The sequence below is a fragment of the Parasteatoda tepidariorum genome, chromosome 9, assembly GCF_982258835.1.
Source record: "Parasteatoda tepidariorum strain Cologne lab strain chromosome 9, Ptep-v5.0, whole genome shotgun sequence".
Lineage (NCBI taxonomy): Eukaryota > Metazoa > Arthropoda > Arachnida > Araneae > Theridiidae > Parasteatoda > Parasteatoda tepidariorum.
In genome coordinates, this window is record NC_141763.1 from 33,451,816 (window position 1) to 33,473,457 (window position 21,642).

General features: G+C 29.9%; 2 protein-coding genes across 10 annotated transcripts in view; both read left to right on the top strand.

Moving 5' to 3' along the window:
• Window positions 1-18,560, top strand: part of LOC107448774 (uncharacterized) — a 101,840-nt gene extending 83,280 nt beyond the window's left edge. For 7 of the 9 annotated variants that reach the window (XM_087151244.1, XM_087151239.1, XM_087151241.1 and 4 more), the window contains 3 exons: window positions 9,779-9,922; window positions 13,167-14,762; window positions 17,460-18,560. In XM_087151244.1, coding sequence (XP_087007370.1) covers window positions 9,779-9,922; window positions 13,167-14,762; window positions 17,460-17,590 — 1,871 coding nt within the window. In that variant the 3' untranslated portion in view covers window positions 17,591-18,560. The remainder of the gene's footprint in view (window positions 1-9,778; window positions 9,923-13,166; window positions 14,763-17,459) is intronic. The other 2 variants (XM_087151246.1, XM_087151247.1) reach the window with 2 other exon arrangements.
• Window positions 18,561-19,373: 813 nt separating this feature from the next.
• Window positions 19,374-21,642, top strand: part of LOC107448751 (uncharacterized) — a 33,198-nt gene continuing 30,929 nt past the window's right edge. The window contains exon 1 of the mRNA XM_087151249.1: window positions 19,374-19,401. The gene's annotated coding sequence lies outside the window, so the exon portion shown is untranslated. The remainder of the gene's footprint in view (window positions 19,402-21,642) is intronic.

Consider the following 21,642-nt stretch of genomic DNA (forward strand, 5'->3'; position numbering starts at 1 on the left):
GTTCTGCGATACACTTCCGGAAATTTCTTTTAAGATTAGGATGATATAGGGTAAACCAACAAATGAAGGAGCATTTCATAGATATTTCTTAGAAATAAGATTTTAAACGTTTTAATTTAGATTGATTGGTAAGAGTAGCTTACTACCTAACAATAGGAAGTCCTCTAACAATGCATTTAGTTATCTGGTCTTTGAGTCTTCTCTGGAAAAAGTTTTGAATTTGTTAGTATCTGGTCAACGCCTTGTTTCTTCGACAAAATTATAAGGTCAGTGGTTGTTGTTATCCGTTTAAACTACAATTAATTGCATATAATAATGATTTTTCTTTTCATTGTGAAAAAAAGAATTCAAAATATGGTCATTGAAGTTACGTTTTATTTATTTTAAGCATCATAACATAAGCAAGTACTGAGATTAGGGGGTGTTTATTAACTGGATTACAGAGCGATGAAAAACCAATGTATAAACAAGTGTTCCTTTACTGAGATTTTTTCAAGTTAATGAAAATGAAAGAAAATTTTTAATTTTCTTGTACCTTTTGTCATATTATAAATAGGACTGGGCTATAAATCGATGTATCGAGACATATCGATTTAACACATATATCGGCAAGACGATACAGCGACTTTCATTCAAGGCGATGCATCAGAAATCTGATTTAAGCAGTCGAGTAAAGACAACGAGCGCAAAACGATATAGCGATATAAGACACGCAAGGATATAAGAAAACGATATAGCGATATAAGACTCTTCTCTTACGTTCCGATGTCGACGCGCGCTGTGGAAGACGATGTTCGTTTCGTTATGTTGAAATTTCCTTGATTAGTGAGCTGTAGAATCAGAGTTTTGAGAACACATATCGTTATATCGCATGTTCCTTTTCGCACTTCTTAGCTTTTTTTTTTCTTTGTCGTGACTTTTCTTGTAGATTATTTTCAGTGGGATTAACTTCGTGATCGCCGATGTTACCTTGTTCTGAAGACAATCTATTATTGAAAAGAATATATAAAGAAGAGTTTCTTCATTAATTAGATAAGTTTTTTTTTTAAAAAAACTTCTTTTTATTTTTAAATGTGAAAATTATCGGCCATCTAATTTAGGCGCCCATAAAGAATTGAATCTGTTTGGTTATTTTTTTACTTTCTTTTAATTTATTAAAAACTTTTTTGCATGAAACTTCTAATAATTTAATGAGTTTTTATTACTGATTTTAAATTTACAAATCTTGTTGTTTTTATTTTTAGAAATAAAGTTGAAACAAAATTTATTTTTGTCATTTGGATTTGGGCATAAGTCAATCAACTTTGTTTATACAAAAAAAATTTGAAAGGTTTGCGTATTTTATTCATTTTTTAAAATCATTTAGCACTTCGTTTTATTAGAGAGTATAATAATTTTTTTTTAAAAATATTCTTTTCATATTATTTGTTAATTAGCTAAATATATTATCGAATATCACAATTTTTTAATTTTTAAGAAATTAAATCTTACTTTGTTTTTCGTTCATAATTCGGTCATTATTTAATTTAATTTAATTATTTATCTGAAATGATAAGGTCCCGCAGTGGACTGATCGTTAAGACACGGTTCCCTGCAGTTCACAGAAGTCAAGCATCACTGGCTGCGGTCAGTGTGTGGGGGAGTGACCACTTGGATCAGTCTGCGTAGAGACCGAGGGTGTGCGGTATCGGTCCTTGTTAAACTGTTCTACCGTAAAGTGCTCGATTTCGCATGCAGGTCGTCGGGGGTGCCATCCCCTCTGCAGAGGATCAAAATTGTGATGGCATGTCTTCGATTCATCCTCAGGGATGTTTCCCAAACCATCGCCACTAGCCCATTGTGCAGCTCTAGTGTGACGTAAATGAACTATAATAGAACTATAATAACTGAAATGATAATAATAAAAAATAGTGTTTTAAAAGCGTTTTTTTCTAAAATTTATTTAGCACTTTGTTTTAAACATACAAATAATTTTCAACGTTTCATTTAGAAATTGAACATTATGATCGAACTTAATAATTATGTAATTATTTATGCATAATAGTACAAAAAAAAATATTAATTTGTAAAAGACGCTTTAAAAAAAGTTTTTAACACTTTGTTTTACACGTATTATGAATTTCTAAACAAACATTTCAATAAATATTTTAAGTAAGATTTGTACATTGTAGTCAATTTATTTAATATTTTTCTTAAGCAAAACATATATATCTTCAAATTTATAAATTGATTTAAATCAATCTGAGTATGAAGTTTTGATAGAAATCTGACTTTCTGTGCCTTACAAGTAAATGAAATTCAAAAATACTATATCGCGATACATCGCTATATCGCGATGCAAAACTGACGATGCATCACGATATATAATTTCTAATATCGCCCAGTCCTAATTATAAATCAAAATTATGTTAAAAATAAAAAAAACAACTTCTAACCAGTGAAGGAACAGGCATGTTCCTTCACTGAGAATAGATTTCCCAGTGAATGAATAGTATGTGTGAAATATGATTTTACTTGGATAATTAGTAGTTCAGCGACATAGAGGACTCCTAAAATTCAGTTAAATGTTGTATGAATAGTTCCTATAACTATTTCATTTAAATATGCAAATTTAATTGCTAAATTTATTTGAAGAATTATAATAATAATTTATTTATTATTTATCTTCATAAATGTAGTGATTAGTTATTACATCATACCTTAGACTCCTTAATAAACTATGTTTATTAACTAAATATAACAACTAAATATAATAATAAAAGCTTGAATGGAATCTTTGCAGGATTTTGTGCCAATAATTAGCTAAATTATTATCCTATTGCCGTCTTTAATGTCCTAACGGGAACTGGTAGGAAAAATCCATTTAAAGACAATTATCTAGGTGAAAAATGGGTGAAGTTTTTTTAAGGTGACATCCACCGATAACTCAGTGCAATGCGAAGATAATTTCAAAAGGCAAAACTTCCCTTTGAGAATAATATTCGAAATACTGGTTTTTAGAACCTCAGAGAATCTTTAGGAGGGAAGTAGCCCTGGCATCTTTTTATAAAGTGATTGCATTTACAATGCGAATGAAACAAGAGTTGAATACTGCCCTTAAACGGGAAAAATCTGCGGCCTTAAAAATTATAAGGATTTATATTCTAAAGTACCTAGGAAAGAAAAAGTACCTCTATTGGTAGTTTTGCCTTGCCGAAGAATTCATTGAGATATTACAGAATCAGTCCCTGCTACATATTTCATTGGAAAAAGTTATTCATGGAATGAAACGATGACCACAGCAACATTTTACAAATATATTGCAAATGTTTCTACCCATGGCTAATTAAAAATGCAATCAAATTCCTAATTTTGCTTCTTCTGGATAGGTATAAATCTCATATCAATTTGAAACCGAGCAAGTTTTGTTCCTCAAAACAAATTTTCTGGTTTAGTTTTCTACGTAATTCTTGGAAATCTCGTTAGATCTTGAAAACAAAAGAATTGTAAAACAATATGTCTAGAAAATTTTACATCCATTTTTAAATAAGATTTGAGGCATCAACTGATGAAGTTAAAATGCTTTGATGAAATGCGATATTTTTTCATTCGATGTAGAAAACGTTGACTGTAACAAATGCATGCAAAACAGACACCAAGAATTAATGAGCAAGACAACTTATCAACAAAACACATGCTTCGAGAGTAACGATGCGCTATTTCTTCAGAAGCTTGAGAAGGAAATCTCACAAGTTATGTTGCAAATTTTTAAAGGAACATTGACAGAAAAGTTTAATCTCCCAAATATCCAATAGCCTGTGCTTTTTTCAATATTGAAGAATTTATTTCAAAAAGAACAATTGTATAATCAAATTTTGGCTCTGAAGCTGAGACAACTAACATTAATAATGAAAGTATCTTGAAAACTGATTTTGAGATAAGTCCTCTTGAGGCATTGATAGTTGCAAAAACGATTGGTTTCATAAGTAACTACTAGATATAAGTCAATGAGAGATGGGTTTTACTCAAACTTCGAAACTCCTTTTTCTCATTTATTATCCAGTGAGGAATTCTGGAAATGGAACTGGAAAATCAAAAGAAATTTCGAAGATACATTTACATTGGCCAAAAATTTGGAAAAAAGAGGAAGGTTAAATCAAACGAAAAAGAAATAAATTACTCATGACGAAGAGAAAAAAAATACTTAAAAAGATTTTAAAAAAAAAGCTTAAAAAATATGAGGAAAAGATTAAACAAAAAATGATCGAATTATAATAATAATAAAAACATCATCAGATTACACAATGATAAACATTCATAATTTAGAACGGACTATTAAACTGTGAGAAAAAAATGAAAAACATTTTTTTAAAATTATGTATTCAAACATATTTTACTTTCCATTCCATGACTGAAAAAAAAGTAACATTTTCCACATTAACTATGGTTATATGTCGTAATTCCAAGAAAAATCTTGTTTTTAGACATTTGTGTGGCCTATGGGTTCCTAACGAGCATCAAACATTATCAAAATTAAGTGTTCATTCTCTGGAAAATTTAGTGTTTATTCACTGGTAAGAACTGTTCCTTCACTTGGCCATCTTACTACTTATTATTTAAACCACCAAAAGCTTAAAACAATATTATGTAAGTTATCTAACTTTTTTTACATAATTTGCATTTAATAACAAATATGTCGACACCATCATTTAGCTAAAATTACAAATTTTGAAAACTTAAGTGTTCCTTCATTGTTTAGTTTACCCTATAAGATGTTGAGAAATTTGCGATGTTGTGAGAGATGTTTAAAAATGTTGACTACGTATTCTTATTAATATTTATAAAATATATATTCAAGAAATTGATAAATATATTATTCCAAATCTATGCATACGTATGTATATTATTGAAATTGTATCAGTTATTGAAAAAAAAAATAAAAAAATAATCACATTAAATAAGCACAATCTGGTGTATTCTATCAGAAGCACGCTTTTTTAAAACTAGGCATTTGTTGAATAAAGTGTTTTTTATTCAAAATTCTCTACTAAATTGCAAATAAATTATTAAATGACTAAAAAAGAAACATCGTATTTTATAGTGTGAAAGAAATAAAAATAAAAAGATTAGCAAACGATTATTAGCGAAAAAAAATATGAATGAAATTTTACGCTACGCGCGAGAAGTCAAGTTCCTCCCAAGTTTATCACATTTTAATATTAATCACCCCAATTAGTTATTTCTTTATTGTCGCCAAATTTTTTTTTTAAAAATAATTAATTTTAATTTTTCTCAGCTTGTAATAAATAAAAACAGTTGAAACTTTAGATTTTTCAATTGAAAAATATGTAAATTAATATGGTATAAAAAAATTCATACCTTATAATTCAATATTTTTTCATCCTCACATTAATTAAATAATAAAAAATAATAAATAATTATTAAAAATTATTTTTTGCATGAAATTATCTTTGGGTAAATGAGTTTTATGAGTGGGTGCAATTTTTTTTGAATTGCTTCATTAGTTTTGAAAATATGACTGAAAACGCAAAAAGCGAAATTAACATTAAGGGGTACGAACTTTGAATCGCTCTCCTGACCAAACTATGGGGACCACATTTCCCAGATTGCGGCTACCCCCTATATTTTGAAGATAAGAAATTCCAAATATGTAAAAAAAATGCATGTTTATTCAGAGAAAGTACGTTTTTGTGTCTGATTTCGTAACTTAATTAATAGTTAGCACTAATTAATTAGCATATTTGAGGTCACCCCCAGGAACCATTAAGATTGACTCTTAGTTCGTGAAAATCCGATCATTAGAACGAAAGTTATTCAGGGTGATTCGTTTCTTTTTTTGCGGACTGTACATATAGCGTACAGATGTATATACATATAGCGTACAGATGTATATACATATAGCGTACAGATGTATATACATATAGCGTACAGATATATATTCATATAATGTACATATGTGTACATATACAGTACATATGTGCATAAATATATTGGGCATGATTCTTTCGTACAAATTTTACATTTGTACATGCATGCTATCCCTATCTAAATGAATGTATCCACACATGTACAATACACGTATGTTCCATGTATGCATATCCATATGTACTATATGTGCACGTACAATACATGAATGTATGTACATATATTGTACATGCGTACATACATTACACGTATACATATGTACATTACATTTATTTCTAAATATGTGTACAATGCAATAAATGAAATGCATGTAAGTTAACTTTTAATGACTCAAGCAAGTTAAATGACAAAATCAAACGATATTTAAATTTAGTTTTCAGCTTTAATTGTTCTATATCATTTTGAAATTCTCTGAATAAAAAAATTATTTTTAGGTATTTTCATGAAATGTTTGACAATACAGATTTATTTTTTTTATAAAATAATGCATGATTCATAGAAATTTTTTAAATGGTAAGAAAAACGGTAAATTTTATGTGTGGAATTAATATTTAGAAATTCCAAATAAAATTATCGTTTGCTTTCTAAAAAATATTAGGTCGAATTTCATATACCTTAGAATAAATTTTAAAACAAATTTTAATAACTTTACTCATATAAATTTTTTTAATGTATGCACAATGTATGTGTATATTGTAATTACATATATTTAAATGTACGCATGTATTTGTACATTACTTGTAATTATGTATATGTATACGTTGTATGCACACGTATACATTGTGCATATAACTATTTTTTTGTATATCGATGCATTACATGCGCATAAGTATTAACAAAGTATGTAGTTATACAAGTACATACGTAAGTTGTACATAAGTACATACTTTGCGTGCACATATATCGATGTACATATAAATATGCATGTATACATGTACGCATTTTATTTACGCAACTATGTGCATATATTGTACCTTTAAATAACATTCTTACATATTGTACGCAAATGCGTACAATTTTATATACAAGCGTACATTGTATATACGTGCTATTATCGTAAATTTATACAATATATGCACTTAAGTACATAAAAGCATGCAAACGCATAAACATTATTTTCATATGCGTTCATACATACATTGTCTATGTATAAAAAGATACAAAACATTGCCTTTTTGTACAAACTAACATACATGCGTACATGTATCATAAGTGCATAATTATATGTACTAAGCATATGCGCATTGCATTAAGTATACTACAATATAATTATGAATATTGTTCGTGCAAACAGCGTTTGTGCATGCATTGTATGTATAGGAATCGCAAATTGTTCGTTCATGCGTGCGTACATTCTATGTACATAAAAATATGTAAACACATGAATACTTACATAAAAAATTTGACTATAGTATACAATCGTAATAACTTGTAATCGTATAGTTTGATTACAAGTAATCACAATTACATGTAATCAAATTACATGTAATCATGATTGCATGTAATCATATATTTTGATTACTTGTAATCATAATTACTTGTAATCGTTTTTGTTGTGATTACTTGTAATCGTAATTACTTGTAATCTTGATTACAAGTAATTGATTACTGTAATCAAAATTGTAATCATGATTACAAGTGTAATCAAAATTTTTTGAAAGTTGTAATCACGATTACAAGTAATTGATTACTTGTAATCGTGATTACAAGTAATTGATTACTGTAATCAAAATTGTAATCATGATTACAGCTGTAATCAAAATTTTTTGAAAGTTGTAATCACGATTACAAGTAATTGATTACTTGTAATCGTGATTACAAGTAATTGATTACATAGCTGTAATTATCTGTAATCAATTACAGTTGTAATCGATTACTGTAATCAACGGCCAACTCTGGATACATTTAAATAAGTAATAGTCCTTCAGTTAAAGTTGAAAATGTAAAACTGAAATAGATGTGAATTTATGAGATTTTTATATGTTGTGCATCTAACTTTTTTTCCCCAACAATATAACTTTGATCATGTTAAAACTGTGCATGTGTGTGATTTTAGTTTTAAAAATCCTTCCTTTTTTCACTAAAGCTCCACTAATAGTCTATTAGCAACGGTCTTGAATCATCCGTAGTGATGTTGATGATCCGAAGATATTACTGGAGTGATTGCACAATATTACTAAAATTTAAAGTTTTAGGGAAAGAAGATGCAAAATGACTGATTTAAGATTTAGAGCATTTCTTAATCTTCATCAACAAAGCTAGTTAACCATTTATCAGTAGTAACTACAATCTAAGGCTAAAATTCACACCCTATTTTTAAATACTTTTAACTTTAAAATGTACCTACGTGTTAGTGACTTTAAAGAAAAATACTGAGTCTCCACAAGGTGTAATCAATTTACACGGACAGGTAAAAAAATTGCATTACATAAAAGTATATATTTGAACAACTCAAGCTAAAATAATACTCATCAAGAGTAAGTTTTTGCGTTTGTTAAGCATAGTTTTAAATAATCTCCTTCCCAATCAACAATACGTAGAAGAACATTTCATTTCCTTAATTCATTCCTCCAACTAGTACAATCCTCAAGTATAAAATACAATTTCTCTTAAGTCTCTGTAGATCCACGTTACGTGGATAGAAAAACCGTGATTCAATTAGCTCGATAGCAAGCCCACGAATAGCCTTTCATTGGAGATATTTTGAGTTTGTGCTGCAGACTGAGAAGCGAACAATGTATGAATCAACCAGTCATCACCAGGAATAAAATTAAAGCCACGTTTTTGGAAAGTGGGTGCTCTACCCAACTATCTATCCAAGCCTAATACTATACATGACGGAATTTTTAAACTCTTATAAAATTAAAGCTTATTGTCCATTGATCAAGCCGCAATTATTTAGAATACAATCATCAGCAACTTAGTATACTATTATTTACAGCATATAATCAATTAACGACATTTATATAAAATCAGAATTGTGGTAAACATTAAAATGAGTTTTGAAACATAAAAAATGTACATAAAAACATAAAAAATGAAACCACATATTCCCAAATCACACATGACTCTGAGAGTGCTCATGGTGACTGTTTTTATTCGTAACAGCATCTGCACTGATAAATGGCAAAAAGTCAAGAAGTAATTAAGACCGACTCTGATTACTTTCCCTGTCTTCTACTTACATACGTGCTATTATTTTTTAAAGAAACAAATGATTTATTTAGATTTTGCTAATTGTTTTAGTTTTAATTAAGTAATTAATAACAACATCATTAATAACAAAAAAAGATATTAAGTTAAAAAATACTCTGAAAACTATTATTTTTTATAAATATTTAAATTCCATATTTTTTTACTGTTGAATGAATACCTTTTTTTCATAACATGAAGAAAATCTTGAAGAGAAGATATTATGTTCTTGATGCTAAATAATCGAAGCAGCTTTGTTACTAAATCTAAAATAACTATGTTACGAATCCGAATTCGTCTGTAAAAAGAATGTTTATGCAGGTGAAGTATGATTTTTGTGTCTGATTTCATAACTTAAAATATAGTCTGATATAATTAAATAGTATACTTCTGATCACGCCCTCGAGCACTTAACATTAGGTTGTAAATATTTGACCATTAGATCAAACGTTATTCAAAATGTTCCATTTTTTTTTGAGCACTACAGATTATATGATTCGTTTAATTAACAGTTTTTTAGTATGTATTACTCTCATTATTAGTGAACAAATTATTTTTGATTGAACTATTATTTTAAACTTTATTTTGATTGAGAGTAAAAAGGAAGATTTTGTTTAAATTGATTGGTAAATTATAAAACTGTTATCGTATTTATTTAAAGGACCTTTTTGTGGAGTTTTGGGAGAAAAATTCAGTCCTGAGAACATAACATTCTATGGGACAATCATTGCTGCTATTGGATTTGGAGCATGTTTCTTTGCACACAATATTATCACTTTGTCCATATATTTAGGATTAATATTTGGTGAGAAATATTTATTTATTCTGGAAGTAAATTGTATTGATTTTTTTAAAATTTTATAATATATGCGAAAGTTATGAATAGCATAAGACTGAGAACATTCTCGGAATAAACGATGGAAAGTTTTGACGCTGAAGGAGTTTTAAAACAGAACTTTTTTTACATACCTCTAATGGCAGATTAGCAGACAACTGTAGGCAGAAAAACAAGCAATAAAATTAGAATGAGAAACAGCGATAACAGTAACTAAACTGAAACAACAGTAAGTTTATAAATCGTTCATCTTGTGCCGGGCTCTCCAGTATTTCTCCCACAAGTGTTCTGAGTCCAGTGTAAGGCAATAGCTCAATCGGTTCGTGTCCATCATTTCTTCACGAATGCTGCACAGTTGGCAGAGAGAACTTGATAGGATTTTCATTAACTCTAAATGCTTGGAGAGGCAATCGTGGGTAGTAGCGAGGAGAAAAGTAGGAACTGATTAGTCAACGGAATATTTGGGATTTCCTCTATCCATTTCTTGTCTTTATTTGCCTCCCTTATATTACACCAAAAGTTCCCTCCAATCGATTTTTTAATTAAGCGCTTGACGGTAAGAAAAGGAATTGGTTTATTCGTTATTTGAGATATTTTGGTTGCCATCTTTGCTAGGAAATAAGCTGTTTCATTTCCCTGGAGTTCACATGCGCTGGCACCCATTGAAATGCAACTTCTTTATGACTTTCAATTATATCAAGTCTAACCAAATATTTAAAATACAGTTGACATCGGAGTCTCAGATGAAGCAATGGTCAGGAGGTCATAATAGTATGACGGCCCTTGAAAAATTTCAATTTGACATTGTAGCTATGACAAGGCGATTTGAATTGCAGAGATATTCGCATCATAAAGCTGCTTTATATCTTCCGACAGGAGTGTAAAATAAGAATAGCCTACAGAACAACCCAGAGTCAGTATTTATACAGTCAGTCACCATGGAGCCACCTGTAGACACGTGCATGCAGCCATTCATTATCTGGGTACAGTTCATAGATAATCTCTAAAGCTGCAGGTTTTAGTATTAAGTTATTAATTTCTTTCTTAAGAACCTCATTTAACAGGTTTGTTCTAACCACGTACTTTCTTCCTTCACTCGGACATTGTGACTTGATGAGATTATCCTTTCTCCAGTCCAATCCTATTTGTTCTTTTGTTTCGATAGCTCTCAGAAGGAAACCATTTCGGATATTAAGATTCCAAGTAGAGGATAACAAAGGATTATTTCAAAAGGGAAGACAATTTAGTAGTCTTGCAAACGTTTCCCATAAAATTAGTGCTCTCTCTTCTATAACTGATTTAATGTTAAAATCTTGGATGATTATCAAAAGAGCATCAATCGGGATTGTATTAACGGCTCCCGTAATAAGCCAAAGGGCTTGGTTTTGAAATCTTTCTAGAGAATCAATATCCTTTTCACTTGGTGACACCAGATGTTCGGAACAGTAAGTGAATAGTGGCAAAATGTAGGAATTAAAAGTCAAGTCCAGGGTTGTTCTACAGCATCCCCACTTAAAGCCATCAATTCTTTTCATTAAAGTAAACCTCTTAGATTCCAATATGTCTTCAACGTGTTCTTTCCACTTCAGTAAAAAATAACACCCAGATAAGAGAAGTAGTTGGTCTGAAGAACGGAGAAGTTTTAGCAAAGTAAGTTCAGCTTGATAGGTTGATGCGTGAGATTTGATATACAGTTTTCGCCAAATTTATTTCCATATCATTGACACGACACCCGTCACTTAATTTAATTAGAGCCTGATTAAAGGTAGTTATAGATAGTAGTTTAGCTTGTTTTTGGGGATTTTCGGTCCACACAACCAAATTGTCTGCATAAAGTAGAGATTTGACAGTACTAATCTTCAGCAGCTCAGCAATAAGATTGTTTATATATATTGCATGTGAAAAAGTAGACACTTAGTTTCGGAGCCCTGAGGTAGTCCAATTTTAAGGTTATTAAAATGTGAAAAGATGTTCATGAAGTATACTCTACATATACGCTGACCAAGAAAACTTCTGTACCATTGAAACTTATTCGATTGGATACCAATATTATACTTTTTCAACAAAAGACTTTCCCTGAAAATTATGTCATATTCAGATTTTAGATCTACGAAAGCAGCTGAGAGTGTGTGTTATTGTCCAAAGCAACCCTTTACCATCTTGCTGAGAGGAGCAACATGTTGGTTGGTTGATCTAAACTGCCTAAAGCCTGCTTGTCAGCACTCATTTGAGAATCGTTGATTCTTCTCTTTGCCAAGAAGTCTGCTCTTTTATTTCCCTGACGAACATATTGTGATATTACCCAATGGATGGCAATTTCTTTTTCGTTTAGAGTAAAGATGCTTTGTAACTGGCAACATTTGAAAACAGTAACAGATTCAGATGAAGAAATATCTTCAAGGGGCGCTTTAGAGTTATATCATGTTTCTATTATTATTATTATTATTAGCATTATTTATTTTTAAATTTTATTTAATGATTTTAGCAGTTACTCAAAGTACCACTATATAGAGTAGGGGTTCTCAAACATAGGGCTTTCAATTCAATCTAATTAAACAACATAGAAGGCATCCTGTTCTCATTATCTTATTTCATTTTTTCAAAGTGCCTTAAATTCCTTTGAAAACATTTTTACGACAATAAAAAACGAGTTTTGATCTTTTTTTTTTTAAACGTCAATGTTTTTTTTTATTTATTTCCAATAGCAAGGCAATACAAGGAAATAATTAAAACAACAAATTCAGAGTATAACAGTTGGCATAAAATAAATTGACCGAAGTCATTGCCATCATTAAAAGTTCAGTCATCATTAAAGGTTCTCTTGCTCGCCAATACAGTGCCGTCTCAGAGTCGCCATGGAGTGATGAGCAACAGTGGAGATGGTCTCTATTCATAGGCTCTGCCAAATTACATCGGCAGTTTAGATGGTGAAAAATCCCAATGCGATGAAGATTATTCCAAAGCGTCAAAGATATTTGAACGTCAATGTTGAGTAAGAATAAATTTCATTTAAGAAGTATCAAGAAACCAATACAAATTTTTTTAATCAAAATTTTTGCTACTAATTTACTTTAGAATGTAATACCTTATGTGTTTTGATAAATATTTTTGTTATAACTTTTTTAGTTATTAAAATTAAGTTCCTTTCTAAAATATTTAATTGAAATACAGATATGCTTATTATTATAATTACATAATTTGTATTTCGTTACAGGTATAGGTATGACAGGAAGTAATACATTTCTTCCAACCATAGTAAAGAAATATTTCAACAAAAATATTAACTCAGCAAATGGAATTTCTCAAGCTGGATCGTGTTTGGGAGCAATTCTTGTTCCACCCCTTGCTGTATTCCTTCTGGAAAAATATGGTTTACCTGGAACGTTTTTAATTGTATCAGCACTTATGCTTCATGCGGTGCCAATCAGCATGCTCATCCAAAAAGCAGGTTTAGTACAAGATAAAATCATTGAAACCATGAAGAGGAATAACGAGCTTGTCCATCAAGAGAAGTTACGTGAAAAAAATCAAAAATCTCCCCTTGACTCGAATAATAGTACTTCGGAGAAAATATCTATAAACAATCAAACATCTCTTTCTGACTCAGCTAACAAAATAACAGAGATGAGAGTAAACAATCAGAAATCTCTTCCTGATTCAGCAGAGGATATTAATACATTAGAGCAGATTCCTATAAACAATTATAAACTTCTCCCTGATTCAGAAGATAATAATGTATCAGAGCAGCTTTCTATAAACAATCAGACACTTCTTCCACATTTTGTTACTAAGATATCAGAGCCGTCTAGATTAGAACTTGAAAAGGGAAAGTTAGACGATACCATTACAGTTTTTAAAGGTACCAAAGCTGATAATAAAACTAATGATTGTGATCTAAGTAAAGAACAACCCGATGGTATTAAAGATAATGATAGTTTGGATACTTCTAAACTCTCTCTACAGTCTCACGTGTACAATCAATCAGCTTCTGAAAAAAGTTGCTCAAGTATCAGCAATGTAGGCAATGAGAATCGTGAGACTAATACATTAAATCATGGCGCTGAAATCTCAGATATATTGGAAATAAATGAAGCTATTCTACAGCCTCAAGATTGCAGTGATGATTCTGATAGCGACGATGCTGTCAAAACAAGCCTCCTTCCAGAAATGAAGACGGTTTCGTACATACATTCCGATTTAGAAAATGATCCAAAACTACCTGATATGACACAATATAAACAAATGATTACAACTTGCGTGGTTGCACCGATAGAGAATAATCCAGAAGTGTCAGCGATTTCAAACAGGTCACACAATCCAAAACCACACAAAAAAAGTAAATTTGCATTTCTTAAAGTGTTTCTGAACCTCCCCTTTTTAATTATAATGTTTTGCACTGGTATACATAATTATGTGACAGTTCTAGTGACGACGACAATGATTGATTACTCACGAGACAAAGGAATACCACGATATAATGAAGTCTATTTTTTAATGATGCATCCATTTGTTGAAATCATTGGCCGTGTCAGCTTCGGTTGGGTGACAGACTTAGGGTATTTAACATTATCTAATTACTCAGTGATATGTTTTAGTCTTATGGGTCTTACATGTAGTTGTATTTTGTGGTCTGCAGACTTTTGGGTGATGATGTTGGGAGCATTGACTTTTGCTATATCGTGTGGTGCCTTGACTGCTATATTTCCAGGCATGGTATTTAGTTGTGTTCCCGAGGAGATGCAGTCGATGGCTATAGCTTCAAGATATGCATTAAGTGGACCTCTAATCTTCACGTCTGCTCCATTAATAGGTAAAATAGACATATGTTACTTTCCATATAGCAATACTTAAATTTATCTATCTAAAAAAATTCATCTATCAGAAAAATTATAATAATAGAGAAATAGCAAAGACAATATTCTTGTTTTTCTTTTTTTAATATTACACTTATACGATTTTTTTCGCAAAGCCATTTTCAGAAAGGTAGTTTAGAATTATTCAAAAAACTATCCGAAATTACTAGCCATATACGTTTACTGCTTTAAATTCAAAAAATTTTTTTAGTTCTAACAGATGTCAAGTCCTGTTCAATCCAATCTAGTATAGCGAAGCCTTGATCTCCCACCTTTTTTCAAAACTATTAAAGTGTAGAATGGCTATATATTTTCAAAAAAAAACTCTTAACAAAATAAACAACGAAAAAAATTAATTCAAAAATTTTACACGGAATCCGGGACAAAAAGAAAAAAAGAAATGTCCTTCTTTTATTTTAAGGAGAATATATGTATTACCTGCGTCGTAATATCATAAGGATGTCACCTTAACTACATTGCTAGTCAAGAAGAGCATGTAATGTGAAGAAAATTTTAAACTAACAGTAAAAATTAGCCACTGCTATTATGCTCCAGGGGTGGCCAAGCTCCTTAATAGTCGAGCCATTTTTCAAATTTTGAAATTTTTCGAGAGCCGCAATTAAATACGTATTTAAAAGGTATGAAAAAAATTTTTTTACAGAAATTATATTTGTTGAAAACATATAAATAAAAGTACAAAATATGTGCAGTGAATTTAAATATTAAAAATTAAACTCATTTATTTTACTTCCTTTTGATAACTCTTAAAAATTTGGAGAATAATTGGTGACAGCACTTCTCAGTAATTCTTTTAGATGCTGGTTAGTTATTACTGATAGGTGTTTGGATTTCACGAATAAAATTTGGAAAAAAAATGATTCACATAAGTACGTTGTTCCGAATATTGAAATAATTCGACAAGCAGCCTTTTTTAATTCAGGATACTTCGATTCTGATATAAATTCACAAAATTCAGTGATCGACGTCGACTTATATTTTAATTGTAGAGCTTGATTTTCTTGCATCTCTAGTAATTCTAATTCTCCAGATGCTTTATGGGACATAATTATATTAGAAATGGAAAACTCGCCTTGAATTATGTTAATTTCAAATGGATTCAGAAAAAAATCAAGAGACGATTTAAAATATTTGAAGTCTTGAAATCTATTTTGGAATTCCGTCAATATTTCTTTTAGCTTTTTTATATACTCGTTGAGTTTTTCTTGTTTAATATTGGAGAAAAAAAAATTTTAATTCGAGGAAAATTACAAATTGTTTAATTTTTAATGTCCTTTTGAAAAAATTGTAATTTAGTATGAAAACTACATATACAATGTGAGATATTATTTTATCTTTCCCCTGCAATTGTAAATTCAGTGTTTGCAAATGTTCCATGACATCAGTTAAAAACATTGACTTGAAACCTCTCGTCATCGTCTAATTCTGAATAGGTTATTTCTTTCTCTTTTAGAAATGCAGTTATCGGATCAAACAAATCTACAAAACAATTTAATACGTTAGCTAGATAACCATCTAATAATGCAAAGGAAATTTAATGTCTTTTGTAAGTTCTTCGTCCTTTAATTCCTTAAAGAAATATTTGAATTGTCGATGACTTTTTTGCATTGAGGTGAATGTAATTTACAATGTGTAACACTGTTTTGATAACATCAGGATATTTTAAATATTTTGTAACGAGATGTTCTCGGTGAATTATGCAGTGAATCGGTATGAATTGTGGAATTTGAGAATCATCTCTTAAAAACCCAATAAAACCAATTTTTTTACCCAGTATTGCCTTAGCTCCATAAGTTCTAGTGCTTACAAGTTTATTAAAAGGTACATCAAAAATTTTCATTATGGAATCAAATGCATTTTTAATATCGACACGGCGGGTTGACTTTTGCAGTGCTACTAAATTTAATAATTCTTCTTTAACAACGAAGTGAGGTGAAACAAAACGTATGAAAACTGCCAATTGCAAAAGATCTGTGATATTGGTCGATTCGTCAAGGAACGGTAATAATTTTTTTAAAAATATAAAGCACAAAAATGAAAAGGGAACATTTATCGAGAGCCACAAATAATCCTTCAAAGAGCCGCATGTGGCTCGCGAGCCGCAGGTTGGCCACCCCTGTTATATGCTGACTGCATAAAACAAAATTATCGTATGTCCAAACTTAAATTTAAAGAATTTAAAAGCCAGCTGTTAAAATACATGCAAGTAGTTTTTTACTAACAATATTTGAACAGCACATATTATTAAAAAATTTAATGGAAATTTTAAATAATTATCAGGTAAACATATTTTATCACTTGGGTACATGCAACTCTAGAAAAAGTGAAATGTCCAACCATGTAATTTAAATGTCAAATGTAATTAGATACCTGTAAGCAAAGTCACGCATGCATATCAAACCAGAATGGCTTATTAATCAACTAACGCCACGATTAACTTACGATGACATCACTTGCAGGCATCCAATTAATTGTTTTGGTTGAGACTAATAATACGAATTTAATTTAATACAAATATAATAATCTTCATTTGTTTCAAAACTTTCTGTAAACATTGTATAATAGTATTAAAATATTTATCACTGTCCTCATGTTGAATAATGAAGTCATATAAATGAAACTTAATTTATTTTCAGGATTTTTCAGAGAAACTCGTGGATCATATGATGGAATTTACATCTTGTTAATAGCTTTGTGCATGTTGTGCGCAGTTGCAATGCCTTTGTTGCACAGATTTTCCCAACGTGGCAAAAAAGTAGAGACATGAGGATGATTTTGAAACTGGAGAACATATAATAAAAATATTTGAACATACTATTTTTACCAGGTGATAATGATCAGAGATTTATACGTGTACTCTATAACTGTCAGACGGTAAAATGTCAGACCATTTTCTTGGAAAGCAGGTCTTTCCCCTAATAATAGCATTTTAATGGAAATATTTCAAACATTTTATTGAAAAGAGAAAGAGACGCACAGTTTTCTTGTTAAAGTGATGGAGAAATTGCTCATGTACTAAAGCAATAAACAAACAGTAAGCAATTTTTTTTTAATTACAGTCCATGGCCGTATTATTAGACACACTATAAGATTCTATATAAAATCTTAATTATCAAGTGATACTATACAGCTTTAATGTTTTTAAGCGACTGTAAACGGTTTGCACTTATTTATGTTTGTGTATCAATTGTTTACAGTCGACGATATATAATATAAATTTAACGATAGGTTAAATTAGACGATATATTATATAAATATAGAATATATTATATCAGGTATTATATTTATAAATTATAATAATTAGACTGTCTGTGACTTTTTAATAAATACATGTTTTACACGAGTTTATATGCAATACTTTTATATTCAAACATACATGTAATTGGCTTTTATTCAGGAGATTTTTTATATACTTCCGATTTTTATTTATTTTTAACGTATTGTATTACCATGTTAACCAATTGATACACGAAAGTAAACAAGTGCAAGCCGTTTTCAGTCACGTAAAAATAATAAAGCTGTATAGACTCACCTGATGATTAATATTTTACATTGTTATGGAATCTTATGGTGCGTCGAATATTTCGGCCAGGAGCTGTATTTAATTTCATGATATCTGTATGATTTTGTATTATTTTATTCATTGACTCAAACCATTGTATGTATTGTTTTTATTTAATGCTACATCATTTTTTTATAAATCTATAAAATAAAGTATTTAGAATGATTTGCTTTAATTCGGTGTCATTTGCAAATCTTTTATTTTTTAGAATACTTATGCTTTCTAAACATCCACATAGTTTTGTTAAATATTGCATTGCATAAAAACAATAGTGTTATAAACATTAAAGAAATTAGTTTAAAAATATAAGACAAAGGTTTCGTCATACAATGTATTCTGCAGAAATAAGTTAACTATCCGACTGCAAAGATACTAGTTCATTCCTTCTACAGTGATCAATCAAAAAATTTTGAATTGCATTCAAAACATTTTATGTAAATTTTCACATTGTTTTCAAAGAATGTAATTTCAAATGTCAAAATACAATATTTGAAGGAAATCGGACGAATAGTTCGTGGGAAATAAAATTTCAAATATACTACTTTTTTAAGAACTTCACTGTGATGGTAAAAGCTTTTCTATTAGAATAATGGTAACCGTCCAAATAATGTTTTTAAACAAATTTATGTGTTTGGCAACATAAATATCAAAGCATTAAATTAAATTATTTAATCTTTTTTTAGCTTTAACTAAGTTATTCAAAAAACTTTATTTATGCGATATTTTCAAACGTTAGAGGAAAGATAACAATTTTTAATGATAGTTTAAAACATAAGCTCTTTTTTTAAAATAAAATATATAAAAACATTTTTTTTAGTATAAATTCAACATTTGAATCGCCGCTTTAGAATAAATTGTTTGTCCTTCACAGGCCTACAACTAAATCATTTTTACGATCTAATGCAATGTGAGCCTTGAAAAAACACTTTTATTTTATCAAGATCACAAGTTTGAACTCGTTTTAATAACACCAATTACAAAACATTCTTTTTCATATCGTGTGAACAGATTCAATGGTAAGTGTTTTCTTTTTCTTTCTTTTTACATTGTTTTTTCAAGAAAGTTTGACGAATGGTAACCATTTTTGTATTTGAAATTTCATATCAAACCATTATCTATTATTTAAATTAGCTCAGCCGAAAATCCATAGAAAGTTTAATCTTATCAACTGATGTAAAGCGATAGTTAAAAACTTTACAAGCCCTTAGTTGTTGTTGAATGTTAAAAGTGACATAATATGATTTTCAAAATAAAATTCTTGCTTTTGAGTTTCAAGGAAATATTAAAGCGATACTTAATTGAAAAGTATAAACAATTAAAGCTCGTTGAAAAATGTTTACATTTAAGCCAGGCAAATATTTATTTATTTTATTTCAGTTCGTGTTTATCAGTTCATTATTATTATGGTATTTGCTTACATGAACTAAAGGTATTAGTTAGCTACTATCGTAAACTGTAAAAGTGAGAGAACTTATACTTTTTGGAGTTTAATTTTTTTTTTTTACAGATTCTTTAATTACTGGATGAATTTCAGTAAAACAATATTAGCAAAATTATTTGGACATTGTATTCTAGTTTTAGTGGGCTTGATTCTTGTATTTACAAATTACTGGATGAATTTCAGTAAAACAATATTAGCAAAATTATTTGGACATTGTATTCTAGTTTTAGTGGGCTTGATTCTTGTATTTACAAATCGTCAATGCTAAACGCTTAAATACAGACGTTTCTAAAAGAAATTCTTTATGAAAGAGAAGTTTTCTATGTGAAATATCCATAGTTCCATTTTTTAGCTATTCAGTACTTTTCTTTGACTCTACAAGGTTTTGATCGATCGCTTGTGCTCACTTGCCAACAGTGTGAGAGTAGATGGATGTGAATCTGGATCATTTTTTTCCAACCTGCATGTTCGAAAGCTCTGTTACAAACAACTCCGTCTTCATGCAAAAACAATTAAGTTTTTACAGCCTTTTTCTTCAACTTATTTGTCTAAAATTACATTTTTAGTTATGATTGTCTTAAAAGCAAAACATCAAATTCGACATAATCTTCTGCCAGCTTTGCTGTAACTGATTTGACCCCTAAAATTGACATGATAGTTACCAACAAACAACAACAGCAATCATGTTCTGTTCAGTTTTTTTTAATATTTATTATTTTTTTCATATTTATTTTATATTTTCTTGTATTCTTTTGCTACCAACTCACGGTGATATAATTTTGTTTCACTATTTTGTTACTGAAACAGAAAAATTAGAATTAGAATTAATATAAATGTTACTTATATTTAAGTAGGTTTAGGCTTAAAATATTTGTCATTGCAGAGAGTATGTGAATGATCAGAAACATACTAATCAAAAGATTGCTTTAGTGCCAAATTCTTGTTTTTGTAAAAATGAGGCCAATAGTCCAAATTTCTAACCGCACATGTACTGGATAAAGTACTGAAATATTTTACTGGTATTTCGAATGAATCGAGTTGAGAAACACTGATCTAAATAGCGGATATAACTCACATAATTTCTCCAAAGAAATACTCAATAGGATTGAGATAGGAATAAAACAGAAGGCCATTATAACAGAGTGGAGTCTCTATAATGCACCTGAAACAGTTCTTTACAATGCTGGGATTATGGTAAGTCATATTATCTAGTGTAAACTATCCCTAACGTTTGAAATAAATCATCATTCTTAATGATGTACTTGGTTTAGATCCGTGATGGCTCAGGTAGCAGAGCGTGCACCTTCCAATGAGGTGAAACGGCTTCGAATCTCCGCAATGGCTGGTGGATACGAATTCCGCATCTGGCTTACACCAACCACAGTGCTGACGTAAAATATCCTAAGTGGTAGACGGATCATGAGTTACACAGGCTAACCGTGGGAGGTTTAATTTATTTTCCTCTCCATGTGACGCAAATGTGGGTTTGTTCAATCTAGAAGTCCTCCATGGAGGCAAATTTCTCTCAATACTTGATCCATGGTTTGAATTTCCCCTTGTTTGTAGATGTTTCTTAACGGCTGCCTGGCTGTAACTCTTCTATTTGAAATTGTATTTGTTTTCATTGGCTTTGTGCAAATTGTAGCATTTTTCATCATCACAATATGTTTGCTAGCTTTATTCAATCTCTTTTCTGTTTTTATTGTTCTTTGTTTGATGCCTCGCCTGTTACGTCTGGACACTCAAACTCCTAATGTTACTTTACTGAGTAATTACTTTTTATTTTATAACCGTCGTTGAACAGCCGACCCAATTT